At 39.7% G+C, this 24,990-nt stretch overlaps 1 protein-coding gene across 2 annotated transcripts in view; it reads left to right on the top strand.

Moving 5' to 3' along the window:
- Positions 1-1,200: 1,200 nt before the first annotated feature.
- The window catches only part of pde6a (phosphodiesterase 6A, cGMP-specific, rod, alpha), a 37,946-nt gene continuing 14,156 nt past the window's right edge, over positions 1,201-24,990 (top strand). The window contains exons 1-16 of one of the 2 annotated variants that reach the window (XM_085789258.1): positions 1,201-1,337; positions 2,846-3,179; positions 3,785-3,926; positions 10,043-10,195; positions 11,622-11,711; positions 12,174-12,314; positions 13,183-13,257; positions 13,563-13,627; positions 14,058-14,124; positions 17,465-17,512; positions 19,458-19,607; positions 20,826-20,969; positions 21,787-21,852; positions 22,122-22,268; positions 23,258-23,365; positions 24,270-24,379. In XM_085789258.1, coding sequence (XP_085645384.1) covers positions 2,851-3,179; positions 3,785-3,926; positions 10,043-10,195; positions 11,622-11,711; positions 12,174-12,314; positions 13,183-13,257; positions 13,563-13,627; positions 14,058-14,124; positions 17,465-17,512; positions 19,458-19,607; positions 20,826-20,969; positions 21,787-21,852; positions 22,122-22,268; positions 23,258-23,365; positions 24,270-24,379 — 1,835 coding nt within the window. In that variant the 5' untranslated portion in view covers positions 1,201-1,337; positions 2,846-2,850. Of the gene's footprint in view, positions 1,338-2,842; positions 3,180-3,784; positions 3,927-10,042; positions 10,196-11,621; positions 11,712-12,173; positions 12,315-13,182; positions 13,258-13,562; positions 13,628-14,057; positions 14,125-17,464; positions 17,513-19,457; positions 19,608-20,825; positions 20,970-21,786; positions 21,853-22,121; positions 22,269-23,257; positions 23,366-24,269; positions 24,380-24,990 lie in introns of both variants that reach the window. The other variant, XM_085789259.1, reaches the window with a different exon arrangement.

Genomic DNA, 24,990 nt, shown 5'->3' with positions numbered 1-24,990 from the left:
AAGGTGATTGATAGGAGGTTCATCACCAGAGAGAGGAGAGACACAAAACATTATGAGCTGTGGGAAACACAGTAAGTAAGTGTAATAGTATGTTTGTACAATGACATAACCACCAATATTGAATCACACTATATATAAAACATACACCTCAGGGAGCATCAGAAAGGGAGGTGAGTCTACACTCACAGTTTTGCTGATGTCCTATATGATCATAGCTGAATAATGATTCAGATATGAATGACGTTTTAATGACAACATTACTATGTAAAGTATGTATTGCAAATCTTTTATAAAAAGAAAGAACAGAAAAGGTCAATGTTTATTGAGGAAAATGGACAAATTATTATTTTTACATTTTCAAACCTTATTTCAACGTGTGTACTAGAAAAATAATGGTATCAATTTAAAATATATAAATAAAACAGGACTACACAATCTTAATTAACAACAAAGCTTGAAAAGTATTAAAATGGTGTCGAAACATTTATCCATGGAATATAATCATGTTGCAATTTAATGTTTGCATAAGGCTGGAGATCAGAAGACCTTTATTCTGAAAAGACAAAGTTTTTAGACAATATGACAATGTGCTTGTGTCTACATCAGGAGACATTAGTGACACTTGATCTGAAATATAATAAGGTGAGTTGACATTTTTGCAGTAAAGTATTTGGGAAAAAGTTGGTTTTGAACCTCTAAAAGTCATCAAAGAAATACAAGTCTAATTTCTCAAGTTTATATGATGAACCATGGTTAAAATATCAAACACAAATCTACAGTAAGATAGTTATCTCACATGAAAGCTGGTTGACGTTATAAATTCAGGTCACGGTTTTGATTCTATGAAAATGAAGTCATTTACATTGAAACTCTTTGATTTTAACTCCTTTCATCTCCTCCACTTTGCAAATTGTTCAATTTAGATCACTATGTTTTGACTAATAGTGTGTGCCACTAAAACTACATCCCTATTAAAAATGCTTGATCTGGTGCTGCTAATAAGCAATTTTGAGTGGAGGTGTCTGCCAAAATATGAGTGGCTGATAAAAGGCTAATGAACAGAATATTTCAGTTCAACAGGCTCTCTGTGTATTAATTCCCATGGAGAGCCCTCGAGTGCCTTATAGTGAGTACAGAGACAGGAATCCCAGGTTGTGTCAATAAACATGGGAAGGTATCGTAATCCCAGCGTTGTAATTGGATGCGGGCTTATGTTCACACATGACCATTTAAAACCATCCTGGTAATCCCTTTTCTTTTCTCAGGCGCCTGCAGACTTGGTTAGTAGGACAGAGGGATTATACACTTTACTGGAGACAATACAAGAACTCACACAGGTAGGAGGGCTTCTTTTAATTTATGGGACATTCACATTGACTGTGCTTTATTATATCATCACATCATAACACATTATATAACATGAATACCTTGTGATAGTTGTAGCTTTATTGATGAGTCTCCATGTGATGAACATTGGGCATTACTACATAACGGTGTATTGAGAGCCAGAAGGGATAATTATAGGAAAGTATGAGATAACTAATATTTACTGAAGGGAATAACCAGGGACAGTTTTGATCAGGACATATTGAGTCACACACATGGACAGCAGAGAATTATCCTCTGACTCTGCAGCTCTGCTGAGCTTCTTCAGCCTCTTTTAGTTCGTTCTTTTGGTTTCACAGCACATGTACTGTAGGATTCAGTGTGAGTGCTCTCATCAGCACCGTTTCCAGCTGTTTTTTTTGTTGTTGTTTTTTTTTGCAAGTGACCAGTAACCCACTGTTACATCATTGCTACAGTACCTACTCGACAAAGTTAGCAGCTAGCTCATGAAGACAGTGAAACCTTTAGACCGGGGGTGTCAAACATGCGGCCCGCGGGCCCGGCAGTAGGTCCAATCCGGCCCTCAGGATGAATTTGCCAAGCATGACAATTACATAGAAGACAGAAGAGGCATAATATTGTTGAAATTTCCCTTTTTTTATCAAGAAATTTTAGGTCGTTCATAATATGTTTTATAAAAGGAGAGTTCATTAACTGTAAACATCTTAAAGGGACAATGAGGAGTTTTGGAAAGCGAACACTACATCTCCCATGAGCCTCTGAAATTCTTGGGCCGGCGCAAGACGGACGAAAGCAAAAACATTTGCCAAGAATGTTTTCATTCACCAAGAACGAAAGTCGGAGGTTCGAAGACAATCAGATACCGACGTAGTCCCGACCATAAACAATGATTCAGCGGCGTTATTCCCATGAATCACCGGGCAGTGTCCGCGAAACCGAAACAAGAGCCCAGCATTTCCACCACTAATAATAATAACAAAATAACGATAAAGACAAAATGATATATTTATCGAAAATGGACCCATTAACAAGTGGTAACATAGATTCATCCACATTAATGAGACTTTTTTATAACCAAATACAAACTCCTTGTTGTCCCTTTAATAATGTACTAAAACAAAGGGGAAAATTCAAAGGTCTTTTTATTCATAGGTTATCATGCTATTATTTTACTGGTCCGGCCCAGATCATAATTTGAGATCGTACTGCACTGTATATGGCCCCTGAAGTAAAATTAATTCGACACCCCTGATTTATACAGTTGTCCATAATTAACAACTACAATTCCAAATGGGAGTTTTTTTTCTTGTGGATCATTGTAGGTTAAGTGACTTGCAAAGTAATTAATAATCAATTGTTGGATGAAAGAAGATATTTTGCGGGCACTCTCCATAACCTCTTTCTCACTTTTTAATTTGACCTGCTACTGTAACATCCAGCCCAGAACTTTTCTACCATCTGTTTTAAACTGTCATGTCTATAAATGTCCTTTCAGCAGCAGCCATGGTGGATGCAGCAGCAGCGGAGAAGTTCCTGGACGCCAACCCAGAATTCGCCAAGCAGTATTATGACGTCTTCATGCGACCTAAGGTCATTTCCGACCTGCTGGACGGCAACCGTAAGGTGGCGTTGGACGTCTCCCAGTTTCACGAGCTGTCGACGGTGGAGGAGAGCGAAGTCATGTTCGACTTGGTGCGCGACATCCAGGACAACCTGCAGATGGAGAAGTCCATCTTCAACCTCATGAGACACCTCAGCTTCATGATGAGGGCCGACCGCATGAGTCTCTTCATGTACCGGCAGAGGAACGGCGTGGCCGAGCTGGCAACAAGGTCACTGCACATTTGTTTTTGCTAGTTTTTTCTGTGTGAGGATGAAGTGCACACATTCCTCCAGCTTCTCCATGAAAGGAGAAAATCAAAACGTATTCTCCTCTCATACTATTTCAAAGTTACACTGCTTTCTCTTCATGTTTGCATTTCGTCCACCTCGCTGTTACCTGGTGAGGAAACGTTTCTGTAACGTTGCCAGGTTTGAGCACATTGCCTATGTTTCCAGGCTAATCTACAGGGGAGCATATTTAATGAACACAGATGTTGTTTTTCAGAAGCACACTGCCTCACATTCATACAGTTCCAGTTCATTTAAATCACAGACTGTTCATTGACAGTATCCCAGATTTGTACACTTTCTATTTATGCAATTACACATTTTCATGCCCATGAAAGGAGCTCGCTACAAAAACACCTGTTGAATGGAGTTGCCTTGCTTACGGGTGCATTGTTTAGTGCTGAGAAACATTTGCATTCCCTCTCTGTGGTGATTGAGTTTTGTCTGAAAGGCGGATTAACTGTTTTACTTGGGATTGTGTGAAAAAGCACATTATAATTTTATCATCCTTCTTTTTTCTATTGTCCTCTCCTTTCTTTACCCGCAGGTTATTCAACGTCCATAAAGATGCGGCGTTCGACGACTGTCTGGTGCAGCCTGACAGTGAGATCGTGTACCCGTTGGACATGGGCATCGTTGGCCATGTGGCTTCCACCAAGAAGATGGTCAATATCCCTGTTGCGTCTGAGGTAGGTACCGCACACGTGGTGTTCAAGGTTCATCCGTCAATATGGCTGTGAAAACTACATCTGATAGTGGTGTGAGCATCGGTACCATGGTACTATTTCAAATATCCATTACAAAAAGACCTCTTTTGTATCCATTTAACATAACCTAGCTGTATGTAAATTGGTGGCAAACTTCTTCCTCTCAGTTACTTTAAGCTGGCTTGAAATAAATACTTCCACAATAAAATCAAGAAAAACACAGTTTATTACCCAGTCTAGAAGAAACATGACTTCAGCGTAAAATTTATTCTATTAACTAGTTGTGACTCTATTCCATCTTTATTTCTACAGCTAGCATGCTAACCAGATAGCCCTGACCAATCTTGTCACTTTCAAATAGTTAATAACCGTTGTGTCCAATCTTCCTTGAAGACGTACTGTAGCACCACATAGAGGAAGTATTATAACCTTTTGTAATATAAAGACAAAGATGGCTGAAGCTACAACCACCATCACCTGCTCCCAGCTAGAAACACGTTCAGTGGCAAAGAAAAAATCTGGACAGTAGTACTCCACTGTTATTTGTGTGTTAAGACATAAGACAAACAGTAAGACTCCTTATTGATCCCACATGTGGGAAATACTCTTGTAACAGTAGTAAAGTACAGGATGCGTAAATAAATAAGGAATAAAATAAAGGATTTACTATGTACAAGAATATAAATATATATATATATAAAACAAAGATATGTAGGCTACTGTTATGTACAAGTAGAAAACTATATATACATGTTGTTTGGTCAAAGATATTGCAGTGTGGGTGGTCATGGAGAACTAGTAAGAGTATGGTTTGTATGAGTGAACAAGGTAAAAATAAATAAAAAAGAATAAATTATTCAGAAAAAATATACAATTCAAACCAACTTAAAGTGTGAGTATATTTTTAATATGAAAAACTTAGTGGGAGTGAATCCCTGTCCCCTTGCTCTGGAGCTTTCACTGGTGTGCGGACTTTTCCTTTTTCATCAGTGAATCCCTGTCACCCTGCGTGTTATGACAACGATAACTTTTTTTTATAAAGCACAACTCTTGCATAAAATATAACACAAAGTTCATTAAACAGGAGTCATGTGCTACTACAACATAGAGAACTGAAACCTGTCGAGTCAAAATCAATCCAGTACAGATCAGAAGTTTTTAAAGAAAGAAAAAATCAGTTTGTGGATCTAACTCATCTCTAAAAATAATTTCTATTTAAAATCGGCCTATTTCTCTAAACAATTGAATCTCTCACTGCTGTGGTGTCACCATCTGTCCACTGTTGCTCAGCCCGTGTTTGACCACCAGAGGGCGACGTGTCACCACAGTGTCAGAGCTGCTGCTAATTCCCTTCAACCAAAGCCAGTTCAATCTCATTACAGCCAATACCTTTGACATTTGAAAATGGCTGGCAAGCTTATTCCCATGTACACTTACAAGTTTGTCATGCTGCTACAGAGCCATCACCTTCTCCCCCACCCCCCACCCCCCACTCGCCTTCCTTTACCAACAACTGTTATTGTGACATTTACACTCAGTACGGCAGCAGCCCACTCCACATAACTGATGGATCACAAGCCCCCCCCCTTCCCTCTTTATCACTTCAGTCACATCTTTTCATGGGAGATTAGAAAGCTCGGCTGCTGATGTACTAACGAAACAGAACCGTTTTGATTGCTCCTGTTTGGTTTTTATCTGTTGGTTCTACTGCCAGGCCGGCCTGGTGTGCCTTCGCTGTGAGCCGTGCTGTTCAAACCTTCGCCCGTCACGCCGCAGTCTCACACAAATACATGAAAGCTCGACGGGAAATGTGGCGACTGGAACGATATCAAAGCCTCCAAGCCTCAGTCCCCTCAGTCAGTGCAGAGGAACAGCTAATGTTTCCATATAATTGGTTGACTTTATGATGCTAATGCACTGAGGATGGTCTTTCAGAGTTGTGCAGAGACCGGGAATCACTGTCTCTCCCTCTCTTTCTGTGTGTGTGTGCGCGTGCTCTATTTCCATCCCAGTCCAATCCAGTGCAGGCCGGTCATCCAGTCAGGATTCTTGTAGGTATAAAGTAGGGATTATGTTTCACTGGGATTATGTAGTGAGCAACAGCTGGCCTCATTTCTCCTACTTCACCCATCCTTTTCTCCTTCAAAATGAATTTAATAATCACACAACTATACGCAGCGTCGCGATGGCTCCGATTGTTGTTCGAGGTGTGGTCCCATGTGGACGTGTGCGTGTGAGGAAGGTGCAGAGCCCAGGATGCTGCAGATGAAGCCGGTTAATCTGTCCTGAATTAGAGCGATCCCAGATTACTCCCAGAGGTCAGGCAGGCCCTGAGCCATTTTCACAGACTCAGCACAATAACACACCTTTAATCTATCCTGTTACGCCGTTGTTTCACTTTATTTATTTATTTATTTATTTCTCACTGGGGCAGAGCAGACACACCCTGAAATCCCCTTAATGAGTTAATGTGTAATAATCCTAGAGGCTATATTATCCAGGGAGGACTGTATTAAATTATTTGCATATTTATAATGTAATCTCCGTTTCTGACACTGCCCTACAATGACAAATACTATACAGGTCCTGCAGAGGCTGTATTTTGATATATATATATATGAGGTCATTTGACTTTTTCCCAGCTGGAAATGTTAAATAATAAAGAGCAGCACAGATGAATGATGTGTATACTATAAATATATCATTTCTTCTTTTTTTTCTTTTCTTCAAAATGCAAGGTGTGCTTCTAAAGTGTCGAACCGCTGTGTAAAGGTCAATGCTAAGGTTCAGCTGAGGATAACAAGCAGGATGAAGACCTCTCTCTGGGCTTTAGGGGGTCAAAGGTCACCCAATAATAAGCTGTCAAACTGCCCAGATCTTTGGAACAGGTTTGTTTGTAAGCTCTTTCTATACAGAGCTGATCCAGGATCAACCCGGGCCCCCTCATAGTGATTTTCTCTTACGTGACCTACACTACCACACTTCACATCAACGCCTTTACAGGGAGCAAAAAAACACCACTTCATACCTAATGATATTATGAGTCTGAGAGCAGCTAAAATCTCATTGCTGATGTGAAAAGGCAACAATGGCTGAGGGTCAACTCTTCATGGGAAAATATACTTTTTACTGTTTCAACTCAACTCGAATTTATTTATAAAGCACTTTAAAAAGAGCCACAACTTTTAATTTACAGGCCTTTCATTATGTGATAATGTCAAGAAATAGCCAAGAAACAACAATTGCGTCATAATATCTAGAAATAGCCAAGAAATAATAGTCAATTTCATAGTAATGTCAAGAAATTTTGCCAAGTAATAACAATTGATTGCATAGAAATAGCCCAGAAATATCAGTCAATTGCAAGGACTTGGTGGAGAAAAATTCTGGCCTTTCCCAAAAAATTCAAAGCATAAAAAGCATGTGTAAACTCTTGCCTTAATGAAAAACGTGACATTACTATGAAATTGACTGTTATTTCTAGGCTATTTCTTGACATTACTATGCAATTACTTGTTATTTCTTGACTATTTCTTGACATAAGCGCGTAATCAATGGCCTGTAAATTAAAGGGTTACTGAACAAAGTGCTGTACATAAATAAGAATAGAATGTAAGACATTAAAATAAAATAGAAAAGAACAATGTTAAAAACAACTAGAAAAAGCATTTCCAAGAATGGAAATGGTGTGACTGCTGACAGCAACTGAACGCTGTTGCAGAATTAGCAAATAGTGCAAGCAGTGATCACCATACAAATGTTTGAACAAGGTCAGAATCGAACCCACAACCTCATGGTCATTAGACTTCCACTCTGCCTCTAGGCCACGGTGCACACACAGTTGCAGAGACTGTTGTCTGTTAATGATCTGCACTGTCAACATCAAGAAAGCTTGAGAGTCAAGCTTGAATGACTTAGAATGAAAATTTCTGTGAATTTCAGGCTGAGAGCAGCAGTTTCAACATGAAGCAAGTTATCAGAAGTCAACAGAGGACAACTGGGAAAATAATTCACTGTAATTGTTGTTGAGGCAAGATTTGAACCGCTGCAGACAGAGACAGTATGTGAGGGGTAAAGAAAACCTTTGATAAGAGGATCACTGGCTTCTGCTTAAAAAAAAAAGTAAGGAATCGAACCCATGACCTCATGATCAATAAACCTCTACTCTGCCACTTTGCCACAGAGAGCACAGACATAGGTATGTTGTGGAGAACTCTCAGCATTGGGCTGAATGAGAGCAGAGAGCTCCCTGGCTGCATTTAAAAAATATTTTAAATTATTATCTAAGTCTCTTTGCATTTTTGACCAGAATTTTAGCCAGAAGACAAGTGTGGCTACAAAACTGGAGAAAATAATTTGTCTAGAGTTTAATTTGCAGAAAAAGTTAAATATTTTAAAAAGTATAAATAGTTAAAAAGAGAAAAGTAATGCCGATAAAGTTCAAAAAAAGCTGCACGTTTTGATATTTGAATTGTTGAAATAGCACAACACCTAACACACTAACCATATGGCCACAGAGAACCTGAGTTACAATGAGCTTTATACTATGAGGAATCAAAGACTGTCCAATGACAGCTGAATAATTGGAATCAAAAGTCAAGCAATGAAGTGAAAAGACTGAGGCAGGAATCGAACCCATGACCATATGATCACTAAACCTTTACTCTGCCACTCAGCTACAGAGAGCACACTGCTTTCAAGACTGTTGTCATTCATTGTAATGTGATTATGTGCTGCAAACTGGTACGAGTAATCAAGGAGATAACAAACACCTGTAACCAATTGAAGGCGGGGGAGGAGAGCAGAATTCAACATAACATAACAAGAGTTCTTCCCTTGGATTCGAACCAGTGACCTTAGGGTTGGCAAACATCCACCCTAACCCCTACACTACAGTGGAGTTGTGAAGAAGAGAGGTTGAGACTTTGATGAATGTGAGATTTTTTGTGAAAAAGTTAAATATTTGAAAAAGTATAAATAGTTAAAAAGAGAAAAGTAATGCCGATAAAGTTCAAAAAAAGCTGCACGTTTTGATATATGAATTGTTGAAATAGCACAAAGTATGAAGGACTAGAAGAAGACCGTAAAAAGGCGGAAGAAAATGGCCAAACAGAAGAACAATAGTGTGACTGCTTCAGCAGTCACACTAATAAAACACTAAAACAAGAGCAGAGTCTTATGCTGGATTGAAAGCCAAGGAATCAAAATGGGTTTTAAGACGAGTGGAGGGGGCTTGTCTGATGTGCAGTGGGAGGTCGTAACATAGTTTGGGACCGTCTTAACATCCTTCTCTGTCTAACATTTTATCTTAAACACAAGGACATAAAACCCACAAAATCTCTTTTTAATACACTCAGGGTACAGTATACTGTATATCAGTAGCTTGTTAGAAGAGGAAGGTTTTACTGTCGGTGCTGTTCAGGGTTTCCTACTTTGCATGTCACAGCAGCAGCATTAAAATCTCTGAGGGTGGAGACTGGAGGTTGGAGATGATGCAAATGTTTAGATTTTGAGGAGTTTTTCTCCTGTGAGTGAGCGTTAGGTTTTTGGAAAAAGGTAGATACATAAAATAGTAGAGTGATAATACCTTTCCCTCCTGTGCTGCTCTGAATCATGCAGTCTATATAAAAGCCTATAAATTGTGTTCCTCTCTCAGCCTGCATCGACTTTCTGACTCCTGACCTGCACCTCAAGTGTATGTTTCTTTCTATTTTTAACATAACCCAAACAAAGAGATGGGTACATCTGAAGAAAAACCTCACTTTACCTAAATCAAGGCTGTCACCGATCCCGGTCCCCCATGGGGCGGGGAGAGCTCTCTGCAAGTTTTTTGTTCTTCCTTGGCAGCTAATGAGCCGCTCTTCCTCTGCCCCCCCCCCCCCAGAGGAACACAATTGATGACCCCTGCTGTACAGGAGGAGCAGTAGGTGGAGTGCAGCAGAGAGGGCCGTGAGCGTGTGGATAGATAATGGAGAGCCTTTTGCTTGCAGCATTTATGGAGAGAAGTGGTGTGTTCATCAGAGGTCGTGAGGGGCGCGGGGACAAAGAGCCTGGTAATTAAGTCCAATTAACTCCTCTCTCCGTCTCTCCCCTCACAGAGCCCTCACTACAGCGAGTTTGTGGACGAGCTGACAGAGTATCAGACCAAGAGCGTCCTCGCCATCCCCATCATGAACGGTAAAGATATGGTGGCTGTGATGATGGCCATCAACAAGTTGGACGGGCCAAGCTTCACCGCCAGGGATGAGGAGGTAACATCTACAGCAACGCTGTCATCTTCAGTGGCGTGTTCAGGGAGGGGCCGTCCTGAAATCTGATATAGCAGTCAGAGTCACATATACATTTTTTTATACTGGCTTTGTCAAGTAAATTTTTTTCCAAGAATACATTTTTGAGGTTTTCTATCGCAATTGTGTTTTGCCACTCCTGTATTTTGACTAGTAGGTCTAGTTTTTCTTTAGGGCTGCCCCCAAATAGTTGACCAAAAAGTCATTAGTCAACAAAAATTTCATTGGTCAATTGGTCGCAGAAAAAAGACAAAACATTTGGAGCCATGTCTTGTCAAAATCAAGTCAAAATCAATATGACTGAACTGTATATGAAAGGCTATAGGGCTTTTATTTTGAAGGGAAGTCATGACACTCACTCGCTGTCAGTTTTTTTGTTCTTTTACACGGCACGGTAGATCCCCCCTTTTTTTCTTTTTTTTGGGTCAAAAGCAACTTTTTCCGATGTTGTTACAGACGTTTCTGGTTGAAGACTCCGACGTAAAAGCACGTATCACTGCTGTTTTCAACGATTAGCGGGTGCTGCCGTGAGCCCTGTCCCTAAGCACTCACCGGCGGTCAGTCTCACAGAAGGGTCACTGAGCAGATCCATAGATCCATGAGCAGTCGACTAACCGCCCTAAATGACGATTATTGATCGATCAAGAAAATCTTTGGTCGGGGGCAGCCCTATTTTTCTTGCAGTGTTAGTAATTGAAGTAGTTATGGTTTTGCAGACAAAACTGGGTCGGGCCAAAACCTGTGTGGGTGTGTGTTTGCGTGAGCACATGCATACATGAGTGCGAAACGTGTGCGTGCAGGCACTCATGCTCACGCTTCATGCCACCCCACCATACTGTAAGTCAGTGCCCCACTTGGGCCACCCATATCAAAAATGTCTGGATACGCCCCTGGTCGTCTTAAGTACACATGAACTTATATATTCTATATATTCTATATATTCTATAGAGCCATGTTTCACTATGAGTCTTAAAAAAAGCTTTAAAAACAGGAAACAAGAGCAGGAAGAGGACTCATCTCCCTTTTAGTTTTCACAAATGTTCCCTTTACCTACTGTTTTATGTCACTTCTCAAAACTTTTCTTTTTTTGTATCATTAACTGGCTCCCTGGCCAGACAGTGATATGACATAATAAAACTCAGTCTGCTAAACTTTACAGTAATCGTTGACGATGCAGTGGAATAAAAGCCACATAAAACCGTTCACCACAGGAGCAGCTTCCAGTCTGCAGAGTCAGTTTTGTATCTGTGTTCATGCAGCTCATCTGCTGCGTTGTTCTGCCTCTTCAGTGGTAGATAGACAGTGTACGTCTTAAATGAGAGATGTTTTGAAGTTGTAAATCATCAGCTTTTGACATATCGACTATGTGCTGTTTTTTTTTTGTTTTTAGATCCTAAACAAGTACCTGAACTTTGCCAACCTGATCCTGAGAGTTTTCCACCTGAGCTACCTGCACAACTGTGAGACCAGGAGGGGACAGGTGAGGTTGCATCGAGGGAAGACAAAGATAAAGCGACATATCTAGTGAAATTGAGTAAATTAGTAAAAGCACATACAGCTGCACGGATAATATGTTGTAAAATGGGATTGCAGTTCCCTCAACTGCTGTTCAAGATTCAAGATTCAAGACAACTTTATTAATCCCTTAAAGGGCAATTCCGTTTGGCAGCTTGTGCACCACATGCTCATAACACAAAACACATAAAAACACAGAAAGAAAAGTAAAGGTTTGCAGCTGTGTGCAGAATCTGCTAGCTCTAATATTAGTTGTATAATGTATGAATTTGAATTTGATAAAATACATAAAAAGTACACAGTACACAATACAAATACTGTACGGATTCAGATTAAATAGTTTAGCTGAGCAGTCGGACAGCAGAGTGGATAAAAGACTTTGACAAACAGGCATAAAGTTGTTGTTTCCTCCTCCTCTGTGGTGCAGGTGCTGCTGTGGTCGGCCAGCAAGGTGTTTGAAGAGCTGACGGACATAGAGAGGCAGTTCCACAAGGCCCTGTACACAGTCAGAGCTTTCCTCAACTGTGACCGCTACTCTGTGGGTCTGCTGGACATGACCAAGACCAAGGTGGGTTGCCATAGATACACACCCAGAGTCGGTGGATAAAGCTGGAAAACGAACAAAAACCGTGAATCAAAGCGCTTCAGTGTCCCATGAAGATGATTTGGTGCCTCAGATCTATTCCCTGGTTATATAAAGTTGAAGAGCAACAGGCAGCTTTTGGTCTTATGGAGCTTTAGCTTTCACAAAATAAAATTAAAAAAAACATCTGGTACATCTTGAATAAAAAAGAACTATTGCTCATAAAGATAAACACATTTAGAAAATTTAAACTAAATGCACCCATTGCTTTCCACTTATGTGCTTCTGTTTCTGTTGTACTCCCACACCAAATGAATTTTGATGAGATGGGTCTCTGTAATTTTTTTTCCCTCTACTCATCCTCTAAGAAGATGTTTTCTCAGAAACTCCTCTGGGCGTTCTTTGTCTAATCTCCGCAGTTCCTTTGTTGTAATTTAGTTTTTGTCAGTGAACGTTACACACTATAAACTTCTGATCAGCGTCGCACCGTCCACGTGAATTCGTGATAACCAACATGAATTCCACTCATTGGCTGTAGCTGTCATCTAATTACAAGCAGCTGCCGGTTGATTCCCGACACCTGCTATCTGTGAACAAACACATGTTGTCTGCCTGCACAGATGGCTGTCTGGTAACAATACTGAGATCCATGAATAAAGCACTTAAAGAATAAACAAAAACTAGTACTAGCTCGGCTTTGAGCCTGCTCCTGGAAACTGTGCACTTTGTGAAGACAAGAGGGGAAAAATATGAAACGCTCCTAAGTGGCTGCTGGCAGCCGAGCGTTTCCAGGCAGGATGGTGCTGCATCTAAATCTTCTGTTCTCCCCTTCTCTCTCTCTCTGTGTCTGTAGGAGTTCTTTGACCTGTGGCCCGTTCTGATGGGAGAAGTTCCTCCGTACGATGGTCCCAAAACCCCTGACGGCAGGGTGAGCAAATTGTTACTGTGTTTCCTGTTTTTATTGTGGTTCTCTGACCTTCCTCTGAGCACCACCAACAGGCCACTAGTGAGACGCTTTGACTCGTAGTAACCTCAGAAAAGGAGGTTATATTTTATAATGTTGGTTTGTTTGTCTGCAGGATTTAAACAGAAAAAGCACTGAGCAGAAGAGCTCATACCTTTTGGTGCAGTTAATAATTTAGATTGCTCTCTGCGATGTGAAACTGATTTTTACTCGAAATATCCTGTCCACATAAATGTTCCTCTGACGTTCATGTTGTCTGTCTTTAACAGGAAATTATCTTCTACAAACTGATCGACTACATCCTCCACGGCAAAGAGGACATCAAAGTCATAGCGTGAGTCACAACAGACATTTAGTTCGTCCAGTCCCAGTGTCATCTTCTCCAACACCTGCAGACATCTCCATTATGGCCAATTAGAGAGTAAAAAAAAGAAAGAAGCAATTTCAGACTCCAGGCATCGCATAGCATAAAGACTATGAATAAAAATCAAGTCTAATATCAAACACTGTTCCTGGTTGAAACATTAATAACCATCCAAACATGTCTCTGCATAATGATCCAACAATCTCACCTGCATAGACTAAACATTGTTTTGCATTTTAATGCCTTTCATATTCCATAATATTTATTTAACCCTGGCACAGTGGGATGACACCAAGTATAGAAATAAATCGCACCATTATTTTGTTCCCTTTGTGGTTTATGATGATGATGATGATGATGATGATGATGATGATGATATTGTGTTTTTATTCATGCACAGGAATCCTCCACCTGATCACTGGGCCCTGATCAGCGGTTTACCAACCTACGTCGCCGAGACCGGACTGGTCAGTGTCTTCTGTCCTGTCTACTCAGTTAAAGAGGAACTATGCAGGATTTTTACCTAAATTAAGCAGCTTCAGATTAATAGTGCTGGTTAAATAAATGACTTGTAACTTATTGAGGCTCTTCCACCTAGCTTCTCTTGGCTGAAAACCAACCTTGTAAGATCACAGCCTCTGACCCGGTGTCCCAGCTCTCGTCTCTGCGGCACCGCCACACAAACGTAACGCGCCCCGTAACCTGTAATCTCTTGTTTATGACAGATAAGACTACACAAATATACACATCGTAGCGCGTATATGATAAATATTGTTATCTATCGCTCTATTGATTGCTTTCTCGCCAGCTTCCTTAAAATCAAATGCACATGGGCGGGAGGAGGGTTAGCAACACAGCGGAAAAGTGACCGGACTTGGATAGTTCCCTTTTAATTTTGAACAAGTCCCTGTGACATGACATTGATGTGTCATGTTTCAGCTCAGAAGATAATTCAAGCAGCTGAGATTTGAATTGTAAAATTCAAAGCTTTTGAGTCTGGATAAATTAAAAGGAATATTCCATAAGTCATCTTAAAGTGTCCGTGTTTCGTGAGCTGTAGCAGCGTATTTCATCATCCTGCCCCCTCAGTCTTGTGTATGGATCATGTCATGGTTTTCTAAGGTTACCGTGAGGAAAGGCCTTAAATCAAAGCAGATGAGTGTGAGAAGTATAATCAGATTTAAATTTAAAGCATTGACGTGTCACATTTACATTGTTAACTTAACAATGAGTTACTCAAGGACACCGCGGCAGGTCACATGCACCGGCGATTGTTGAAGGTATCGAACACGTGACCTTTCTGCGAGAGGCTCAGCCGCCCCAGAGCCAAAACATGCATGAATTAAACAATAAATGAATAATGAATGACTGGTCAGTGGGCAGGTTGAATACAAACTGAGGCTGCTCTGTTCACCAGGGGGAGAGATCAGCTCTAAACGCTGTAGGAACAGCAACCTGGGTGATGATATGAGACTGTGAGCCGGTCTCAGTCTTTCAGAAATCATCACTGTTGTTGCAAGATTCAGGACTGAAATGCAATATTTCAGAAAAACTTGGCAATCTTTACAAGGGCTTGCACATATCACTGAACACTGGAGGTTTCTGTATGAACATAAACCAGTTTAGAAACATGATCTGAGCTACAGTAAAAACAAATGTTAAGGCTTAATCTTCACCAGCTGAGGAGAAATTTGTCACCACAGAAGGAAGGCAAACAGTCTCACTGGGTTCCTTGAACTCACCATATACAACGTTGACAAATTAAACCATATCACAAGAAAATATCTCAAACTTCCAGTGGCCTCAGACATTTTTATTTGTACTTCTAGGGCAATTCTAAGGTAGAAAACATGTTATCATACACTTGGAATTACATGAATCACATCAAACACTTCAATTGCATCGCAGGGTTATTATAGTATTATAGTAAAAAAAATATTTAGTAAACTGAAATAAAAATAAAAAACATTTTTTCCAAAAATGAGAACTGAATAAAAATCACAATGAACAATGCAAAACTATCTAAAACTAAACGGAACTGATAACATCAGCTTAGTTTTAGTTTTCTTAGAGTTGTCTAAAGTTACAGGAAGAAAACTCCACAGCTCAACATGGGACGACTTTGAGTACGACCCACAGGTAGGTAATCACTTGTTGAACTAACTAATACTAAACTGAAATTTTAAAACTATAATATCCTTGTTGCATCGAGACCCAACTGAGCATAAACACTGTAGCTAGGCAGGATGCTTTGATTTCCCACTGACACCAAAACGCCTCGTTCTCTGGTTTACGGAGCTTCCTGGAAACATCATGAAAGCTGAGATAAATCCCTTTTAATAAATGACTGCACAGGCTTGTGGCTTCTGATCAATCCCATCAAAACACATTTCCTGTCTCTGCAATGTTTTACGTTATGATTATTAGTTTGTTCTTTTATCTTTCTATATTTTAACAATCTCAGTTACTTAAGAATATACTGTATGTAAATTAAGGTAGGTTTCAGCAAGTTCATCTTCTTGGCTGTGTAACTAAAATCCAGAGGGACTAGTTTGTAGCAAAGCAACTACATGATTTTCAGAATCAGGCAATTCTAAGGTAGCATCAGTGAGCGAGGCTGGATCCGACCAAAACATCTCTAAAAGCGAACACCTTCATCAAAACCAGTGTCCTCTAAAAACCTTTTAACTTCAGAGCAACTTCACAGGAAGCTTTGTGTGGTCGGCGGAGCAGAACGCCATTAGGCCTTATTACACAGTTGTCAGTGTGCACACCGTTGTGGAAATGAAAAGTGCTCAGCCGCACGCTGCCGTGATGTATAATTGTAATTTCTTCAGCCAATGTAATTAATTACAAACGCAGCTTTTTTCCCCAAACCAGTGAGCCTGCTGCCACTCGTCTGTCTATCCCTCCTTCTGCTTCGTCCCGTCTGTGCTCTTCATTTCATCCCGTCCTTCCGTTGTCTTTGTCTGCTCCTCATTTTTCAACTCCATGCTCCTCTCCTCCGCCTTTCTACCCCCTCTTCCTACATCGTGTAGGAAGTCACCTTTACATAGGTGGAGTGCAAAAATGAAAATGTCAGACTGACACTAATGCTTTTGGATGCAAGTTGATTCAACTGTGGAGCATTAAAGGGACAATTCAACATTTTTGGCAAATTCGCCTACTGCCTACTGCTCAGCTAACACATCAAATCATCAAACTCATCAAATACACAATCCAACAGCTCCAAAACGCTTGTGGACAAGTTGTGACCTGCACATTCACCACGCTATGAAATAATCATGTAACATTATGTAACATTATGACACATGAAGCAAATACTTAGAAATACTTGCGCTTTTGAAATCACTCCGCCCAGCAGCCGTGTCTGGAATGTATTTCCGGCTACGCATTTGCCTCTAAAACAACTCCGCCTCGTAATATTACATTATTATTTCATAGTATGATTGTGTTGCGTTAGCTGAGCAGCTCACGTCTCTGCCCTGCTGATCTGAAAACAGCATGCACTGACAATTAAAAGTAATGAACCTACTGCTACAGTATGACTATAGGGATTATGGCAGTAGGCAAATTTGCCAAAATGTTGAACTATCCCTTTAAAATGTGTAAACAAAAGCCCATTTCTTCTTCTTCTTGGTTAAACCTAACCTCATTTACATGTTGTTCTGACTTGTGACTTTATTATTTTAAGCATACAGGTGTTTACTTTGGTTTCAGATACATAGAATAAACCACAATCCATTCCCCTCGTCATTTGTGAGATATTTTATCGTCAACTTTTTCTCTCTCTTCCCTTCTCAACAGATCTGTAACATCATGAACGCAGCGGAGGAAGATACTTTTGCATTCCAGGTAAGATCACTGCAACTCTTCCTTCTCTCTTGTTTCATACTTCCACATGTGTAAAATATGCAGATAAATGAAAAAAATATCAACTGTAGGATGAATGCCAGCACAGACATTTACATCTATTCACACATTCATATTATATTGTTTATTTTTTGCACATTTAGCTAGGAAAGAACACATTAAGTCTCTACATTAAGCTCAGATCTTCATATAGAACAATAAATGACATTAACATTTTGCAGTCAGATTACAGTGACTGCATTTGTTCATGAGTGATTTGAATAAAGTAGAGATGATATGGGAAAAAATGAACTTAGCAATGTAATGGCCCCTCTCGTATCATAAAGGACTACCAGAGAACATTCATAAAGAACGATTGTAATGTCCTCGGTGAATAAATGATATGTCCCACACTCTCAGCTCTCTTCACTTTAAATTAGTTTCCTGGAGGCTATTCTGTTCCCACTGTATTTATCCTTATTGGATGTGGTTCCTCATAAAGTACCAGCCAATGTACCTGCTCATGCACCTGTAGCCGGTGGATCTGCTCATACAGTATATTCACTCTGAGAACTGCTGACAGTGTGAGTCTGAGTCGTCCTCTGTTGTTGCCACAGTCCCAGCTTCCCTGTGATTGTCTGTTGTAATTCTACATCATGTAGCAGCCTCTTTCCTCCAAACCTGCCTTATGCAAATCTACCTCATCATGGTTTCCCTACGTTTCCCAGAAGGCTTTGAAACTGTGTTTTTTTTTTTTGTACGGCACTAAGATCAAACAGAGTGAATCTGTGTTTCTCTTTTTTAAATCGCTGTTGAGAGTTGAAAAACACTTTTGCTATCTTTTCCTTTTTTTCCCCCAGTCGCTTTATGCTTTGCTTTTTTTTTTTTTAAAGAACCAATAAAGCACTTTGAATGAAATGGTGCAACACAAATGAAAAGATTTCCCATCATCAGATTCCATTTAACTGCAGGGAAACGATGAGTAACTTCAGATTGTGGTGAAACACGCAATAAACTAATATATATGTTTGAATCCAAGAATATCTTGTTTCCACATTTTGAGGAAGTCAGACGTGAACAGCAGCTCCAGCAGCAGTCGGCTCAGACTTTAGTGGCTGTGAGCAGCAGGTGAATTATTGATTCTTTTCACTTCTTTTCTTTTGAATGTAGAAGTTCAGGTTTACATGTCTGTCAGATTCCTACTCAGGAGATAAATAATCTCATAGATAAGATTAGATTTATTAGTATAAAATAGTAAATTGACCGTCTTTATATGTGCACCGGCTCAGCCATTGGTATGTGCTGATTTACAAGGCTATTCTTCAGACAATTCCATCTTATTTATCATCCCTTTTAATCTTGAATAAAAGGGCCTACAGTCTCCGCTCTCAGGACGTTTGTCATTTTACTGTTCTGAAGGTCAGAACAGAAATGGGGAAGAAAACTTCTAGATTTTCTGCTCCGAGTACATGGAACATTTTGCAGTCAGAGCTCAAACTCCAAAGTCTGGTATCTCTGAATGTATTCAAGTCCATGAAAAATTCCATCCAGGCTTCAGGAGTGCAAATGTTTTGACTAATCTTGTAAATTCTTTTAACTAATCTTGAAAATTCAATTGTAATTTTTTTGTATTTTATCTGTTTTTTTGTCTATGATTAATGTGACTATGTGTTGAAACTTTATGTGCTGCCATTCTTGGCCAGGTCTCTCTTGCAAAAGATATCTTGGATCTCAATGGGACAAACCTGGTTAAATAAAGGTTCTAATAATAATAATTAGATTAAATAAATAATAAGAAAAAAACATCAGTAAAAAATAAATGTGATAGTGGATTAGACAAAGCTCCCATGTTACTATTTTTGCTGCAATTTATTTATTTATAACCACTGAATTAATGCATCTTGAACCCTCTGTGTGTGTGTGTGTGTGTGTGTGTGTGTGTGCACAGAAAGAGCCTTTGGACGACTCTGGCTGGACCATTAAGAACGTCCTGTCGATGCCAATTGTCAACAAGAAAGAGGAGATAGTGGGTGTGGCCACGTTCTATAACAGGAAGGATGGGAAACCCTTTGATGAAATGGATGAAACACTGATGGAGGTACAGGGTGTGTGTGTGTGTGTGTGTGTTTGAGTGTGTGTGTGAGAGTGAGTGAGATAGTGAGGGAGTAAGCACTGAGTCACTGAGTTTATAAATACACTCAGGCCATTCAGAGCATCTGCATTATTTATCACTGGGCCTGGAGGCTTTTTACTGAAGTCTCTCTATCTGCCTCTCTCCTCAGAGCTCAGTTAAAATAACAACGTGACAGTTTGATCCTCAGCTCCTCTTAAACATCAAAGTAGTTTTGTGGAAAGTTTTTCTTTTTACTTTTTTCCCCCTATGCATTTTATTTGTTATTTGCCCAGAAAGTCATTTGACCAACACTCACTCACTGCAGAAAGATTTTGTTTTTGTTCCAACGGTGGCCATGTTGTCCCACAGGAAGCTGCATGGTGACAATAGTGGATCGTAACTATTTACATTTACTCAAGTAGTGTATATAAGTACAGCTTAGAAGTAACTGTACTTGAATACATTGGACAGGTTTCTTTGCAGATTATAGATCCATATCAATCGACATGGGTAAAGAAGTAAGTTAAAACAATTACAACCTTGGAGGGGCATAAAGCTGCATGACTACATCTTATCTCTGTGAAAGTGACTGGCACTGTTTTTAACGTAAATAGAAGTAGTTAATAATCAAGTCTTTCAGTCTCATTCGAATATAATTTTACTTACAAAACAAAAGCACAGGACAAAGTTTCACCAGTTTACATCTCTTTTAAGTGCAGTAATCAGATCACTTTGATTTGTTTGCACAGACAAAAATACAGTATGTATTAGCTTTACATAACAGATAGGTACAATGTGATAATGATGAGGGATAAATGGTATACAAATGAATCAAAACATCCTAGTGGGTTGTTGACCTGGTGCAGCTGCACACACTGTGATGTATTTACTACTAATGACTAATAACTAATAATTTTGCTTTTTCCATTATTCGTCCTATACAGTTATCTGTATAAGACCTTGTAACTGTCTTTTGAAGGGAAGTTATATAAAGGGGCTGTAAAGCTCAAATACAGTTTGTTATTAATATAGTAATCATTATTATCAATATTATTACGGAAACACTCAGAATAAGTTTAAGGATTTGAGAAACATTTTTATCATTTCATGGAGTTTTGTCTCACCTGCCTCCAATAATGGTCTCCCTCTCTCCTCCTCCTCCTTCTCTCTCTCTCTCTCTCTGTCACACACACCTCTGTCCAGTCTCTGACCCAGTTCCTGGGCTGGTCGGTGCTGAACACTGACACCTACGACAAGATGAACAAGCTGGAGAACAGGAAGGACATCTTCCAGGACATGGTGATGTACCACGTCAAGTGTCGCAAGGATGAAATCCAGAACGTTCTGGTTAGTGAGTGAATGTGGAAAAATGAGAGAGAGTTCTTTATCCCATCAGCTATAAATATATCATTTAACAAAGTGTGTGTCTGAGGACGAGTTTGTGTGATAATGTTATTCTGTGGGTTTCTCATTTTCAAATATTAACGATTTAATAATGTTTCACAGAGCAGTTGAGTGTTTGACAGTTTGCCAAAGCCTCTTTTCATGAAAAGATTACTGAAGTGCTGTGCTGATGTGTTTTTTTTCTATAATATATAACTAATATTAGTTTCTTACAGTATGATACAGGAGTGCCGATGCTGAAGTCATGAAAATTGTGCATTTATTGATTAAAAAAAGTAGGAAATGAGACCTGGAAGAGCTTTAGAATAATTTTTCTGTGGTTTATACTTTAGTTATTTCAATCTAGTTTAGTCTGCAGCATTTTGTTGACATGAAAGACTAGAGACTGCATACAGAGGTGCACAGTGTATTTTTTTTTATATATATATATAAACACAACAAGGATGGAAGCAGAAGACACTATGAGCTGGTGCTTAACCCTTCATTATTTGTGCCTCAGAGAACAAACCCAGTCAGTTTCAAAGCTGATGCAGACGACAGAAACAGGAGATGAGCATCTTTTATAAGGTGAAATAGGCTGTCAAATTTTGTATGAGGTGATTTGTCAGTAGATAGATAGACAGACAGACAGAGGGGACAAAAAAGAGAGAAAGAGCGGGAGAGATGACCTGATGTGACCTCAGATCAGGAGACAGATGATTGATGCTGAGGAGTTTGATCCAAGGTGAGTGAGGATGATGTGTGATCTTTTTTCCCCCAGAACACCAGGGAGAGATGGGGGAAGGAGCCGGACGAGTGCGAGGAGGAGGAGCTCCAGGAGATTCTGGTAAACACACAAACACACACATCTGTCCTCATACAACATGTTTCTTTGAAGCAGGAAAGACAACAGGTGGAGAAGTGACAGGGAAAAGAGATGCTGTGGCATTTACTATATCAACTCCACAGATCAAACTGGTGACCTTTGCGTCTTTAAGGTTTCTCTTTGGTGCAATGCTGTGACATGATTAACAATGGGATGCACATCAGGCTGTGGCAACATGACTGCACAAATCCACTGTATGGATTTACACATTTGTCCCTTTCTGTCCACAGTCGGAGGTTTTGCCACCCTCCAAGAAAACTGAGATCCTAGAGTTTCACTTCTGTGACTTTGAGTTCACTCAACTGGACCTGGTGAAGTGTGGCATCCAGATGTACTACGAACTGAAAGTGGTGGACAAGTTTCACGTCCCCAGAGAGGTGCGTTCTTCTCATTTTTTGCCAAATAACATTATTGTGATTATCTCACAGGCTGAGATTCATAAAGTTTGACACTCCTGTCACATTATCTGTGAGGCATTGAAGTGATGTGATGTAAAACGTTAATAAAGGGGAATTTAGCCTTCATGATGTCACTCACAGTGTTTCTGAAGCTCAGACTGGTCTGCTCCACTGTCTCCATTTAGGCAGCACTGGACTCCGCCCCCTAACTCCCAGGCAATCCAAATATGGGCAAATTTTGATTTAATTTGACGTATTTGTAAATAGAAATTGGGAATTCAAAAACCTCCATGGAAAACTTCTTTCTTTATTTCCTGTTAGTTTCTTCTCTGTGACCCGAAAGTTTTACCGCGAGCGAGCCATATGTCTATGGAGCGCCAGCGAGCCACCACGACCACAGAAGAAGACCAGAGGGCGCGTTATTTGAGCTGTGCTTTTATTTTGTGAGGGGTCGGTCTGCAGACTCTGGGTCACAGAGAAGAAACTAACAGGAAATAGAGAAAGGAGTTTTCCATGGAGGTTTTTTAATTCCCAATTTCTATTTACAAATACGTCACGGTCAAATTAAATCGGATGACGGATAATGGAAAATGGATAACGATTCGTTTCTGTTTTTCGTTTTGTATTATCAAAGAAAAAATGGGAAACGGTTCATTCATGGCCGCGAAGTACACAGACCCCCGGAGGTTCACACTTGTTAAAACAGACTCAAAACAATATCTAATCTAAGATGCACTTGAAATAACTCAATAACACACTTTCCTTGTGTTTTTTTAATATCAACATGCAGCGGTTATAAATAAATAATTAATCATACCGATGTTGCAAAGCTAATGTAGTTGTCTGCGTTAGATCAGACTCTTCATGTGTCTTTGTGTCGTCAGTTAGTTGGAGCTACTTAGATAATAATAAAAATACTTTTCATTTCTTAAGCGCAGTAATGTTATGTGTGTGTGTGATGTTTGCAGGCTCTGGTGAGGTTCATTTACTCCCTGAGTAAAGGCTACAGGTCGATCACCTACCACAACTGGAGACACGGATTCAACGTGGGACAAACCATGTTCACCCTGCTGATGGTCAGACACACAGTCCACCTCCTCGCCATAATTACTCATCAATCCTTCACCTCCTGCTCTCCGTCATTCCCCCTCTTCCTCCTTTCTTCAGTAAATCCTCCTCCTCCATCTCACCACTCATACTTCATCTTTCCTGTCCCCCTTCTCGCTATTCTCCTCCTCCTTCATCCCCTCTGATCATTATCTGAAATAGGGACGTCACGATTACTTGTTTTCACAATTAATTGCGGTATTAAACACCACAATTAATTAATCATAAGGATTTCTAAATACCATCACTTTCCAAAAAAGATTATGTTGGAAACACGGAGGCAGATAAGAAGTAAGAAATACTGGCATTTACCCAACGTAACATACAATTGGTAGGAATTTAAAACTTAGCATGTCATTTGTGATAAAAAACAAACAATTTTGGTATTAATGATTTGAATATTTAAAACACTTCCCCTGGAGGATTAATAATTGGTTATATATTGATAGTAATATTGATAGATACTAATAATAATAATATTTAGTAGTAATGTAATTATATTTTGACTGTATTTGATTTTACACATTCATATGTTGTGAAATTAATTAATTAATTAATTATTAATACATAATAATCGTAATACCGTGATTGTTTCTCTGACAATAATCGTACAAAGAAAACCTATAATTGTGACATCCCTAATCTGAAATGTTCTGTACATGTGACCACTTGTGTCTGAGCTGTGTTTATATGTGAGAGAGGAGGAGCAAACAGAGGAGATAATGAAGTGCGTCTGTCGATGATAAAAACCAGTCTGGACTGGTCATTAATAAGGAAACAAGTGTGAGACAATCCTGCTCACTTCTTTGTCTCTGCTCTCTCTCTTTCCACGTGTGTGTGTGTTTGTGTGCGTGTGTGTGTTCATGTTGTCAGACAGGTGATCTGAAGCGTTACTACACAGACCTGGAGTGTATGGCCATGGTGACCGCCGGCCTCTGCCACGATATCGACCACAGAGGAACCAACAACCTCTACCAGATGAAGTAAGAGCTACAGAGGGACGAAGTTAAGGAGGGAGTGTTACAGCCTGTGTGAATATCAGGAAAGATATCAGATTTGATCCCTGAGAGATGGGCGGAGTGAATAAAACCAGATTTAAATTCCTGGAAAGTTACCGTAGGACACTGAATTAAAGCTCATACAGAGACTGCATATAGAATAGTGTAAGAAAACTAAGTCAGATGCAAGGCAATGCAAATGTATATGTATAGCACAGTTCATACACAATAATGAGGACAATTAAAATGAATAATTTAGAATTAAATTAATACATTTTGTGAATGATCAAAATAATGTAACAAATATGAATAGGCTGCAGAAAACAGGGATGTTTTCCACCTAGATTTAAATGAATGAAGTGTTTGAGCCGACTTCAGGTGTTCCACAGGTAAGGAGCATGATGAATGAAAACCACTTCACTCTTCGCGATAATAAGCTTCAGAGTTTATTAAAGGGATAGTCGTTTCGGCAAATTGGCCTATTGACCGAGATGGAGTTGTTTTCGAGGTAAATTCATGGAAAACCACTGATGTGCGTTCCTGTCGAGGGCAGTTTTTCGAGTGCAGTCTCTGCATTTACCTCTAAAACAACTCTG

Source organism: Trachurus japonicus, chromosome 10 (genome assembly GCF_045865225.1).
Source record: "Trachurus japonicus isolate A0001 chromosome 10, Traja_1.0".
NCBI lineage: Eukaryota > Metazoa > Chordata > Actinopteri > Carangiformes > Carangidae > Trachurus > Trachurus japonicus.
This window is presented reverse-complemented; position numbering and strand designations above follow the sequence as displayed.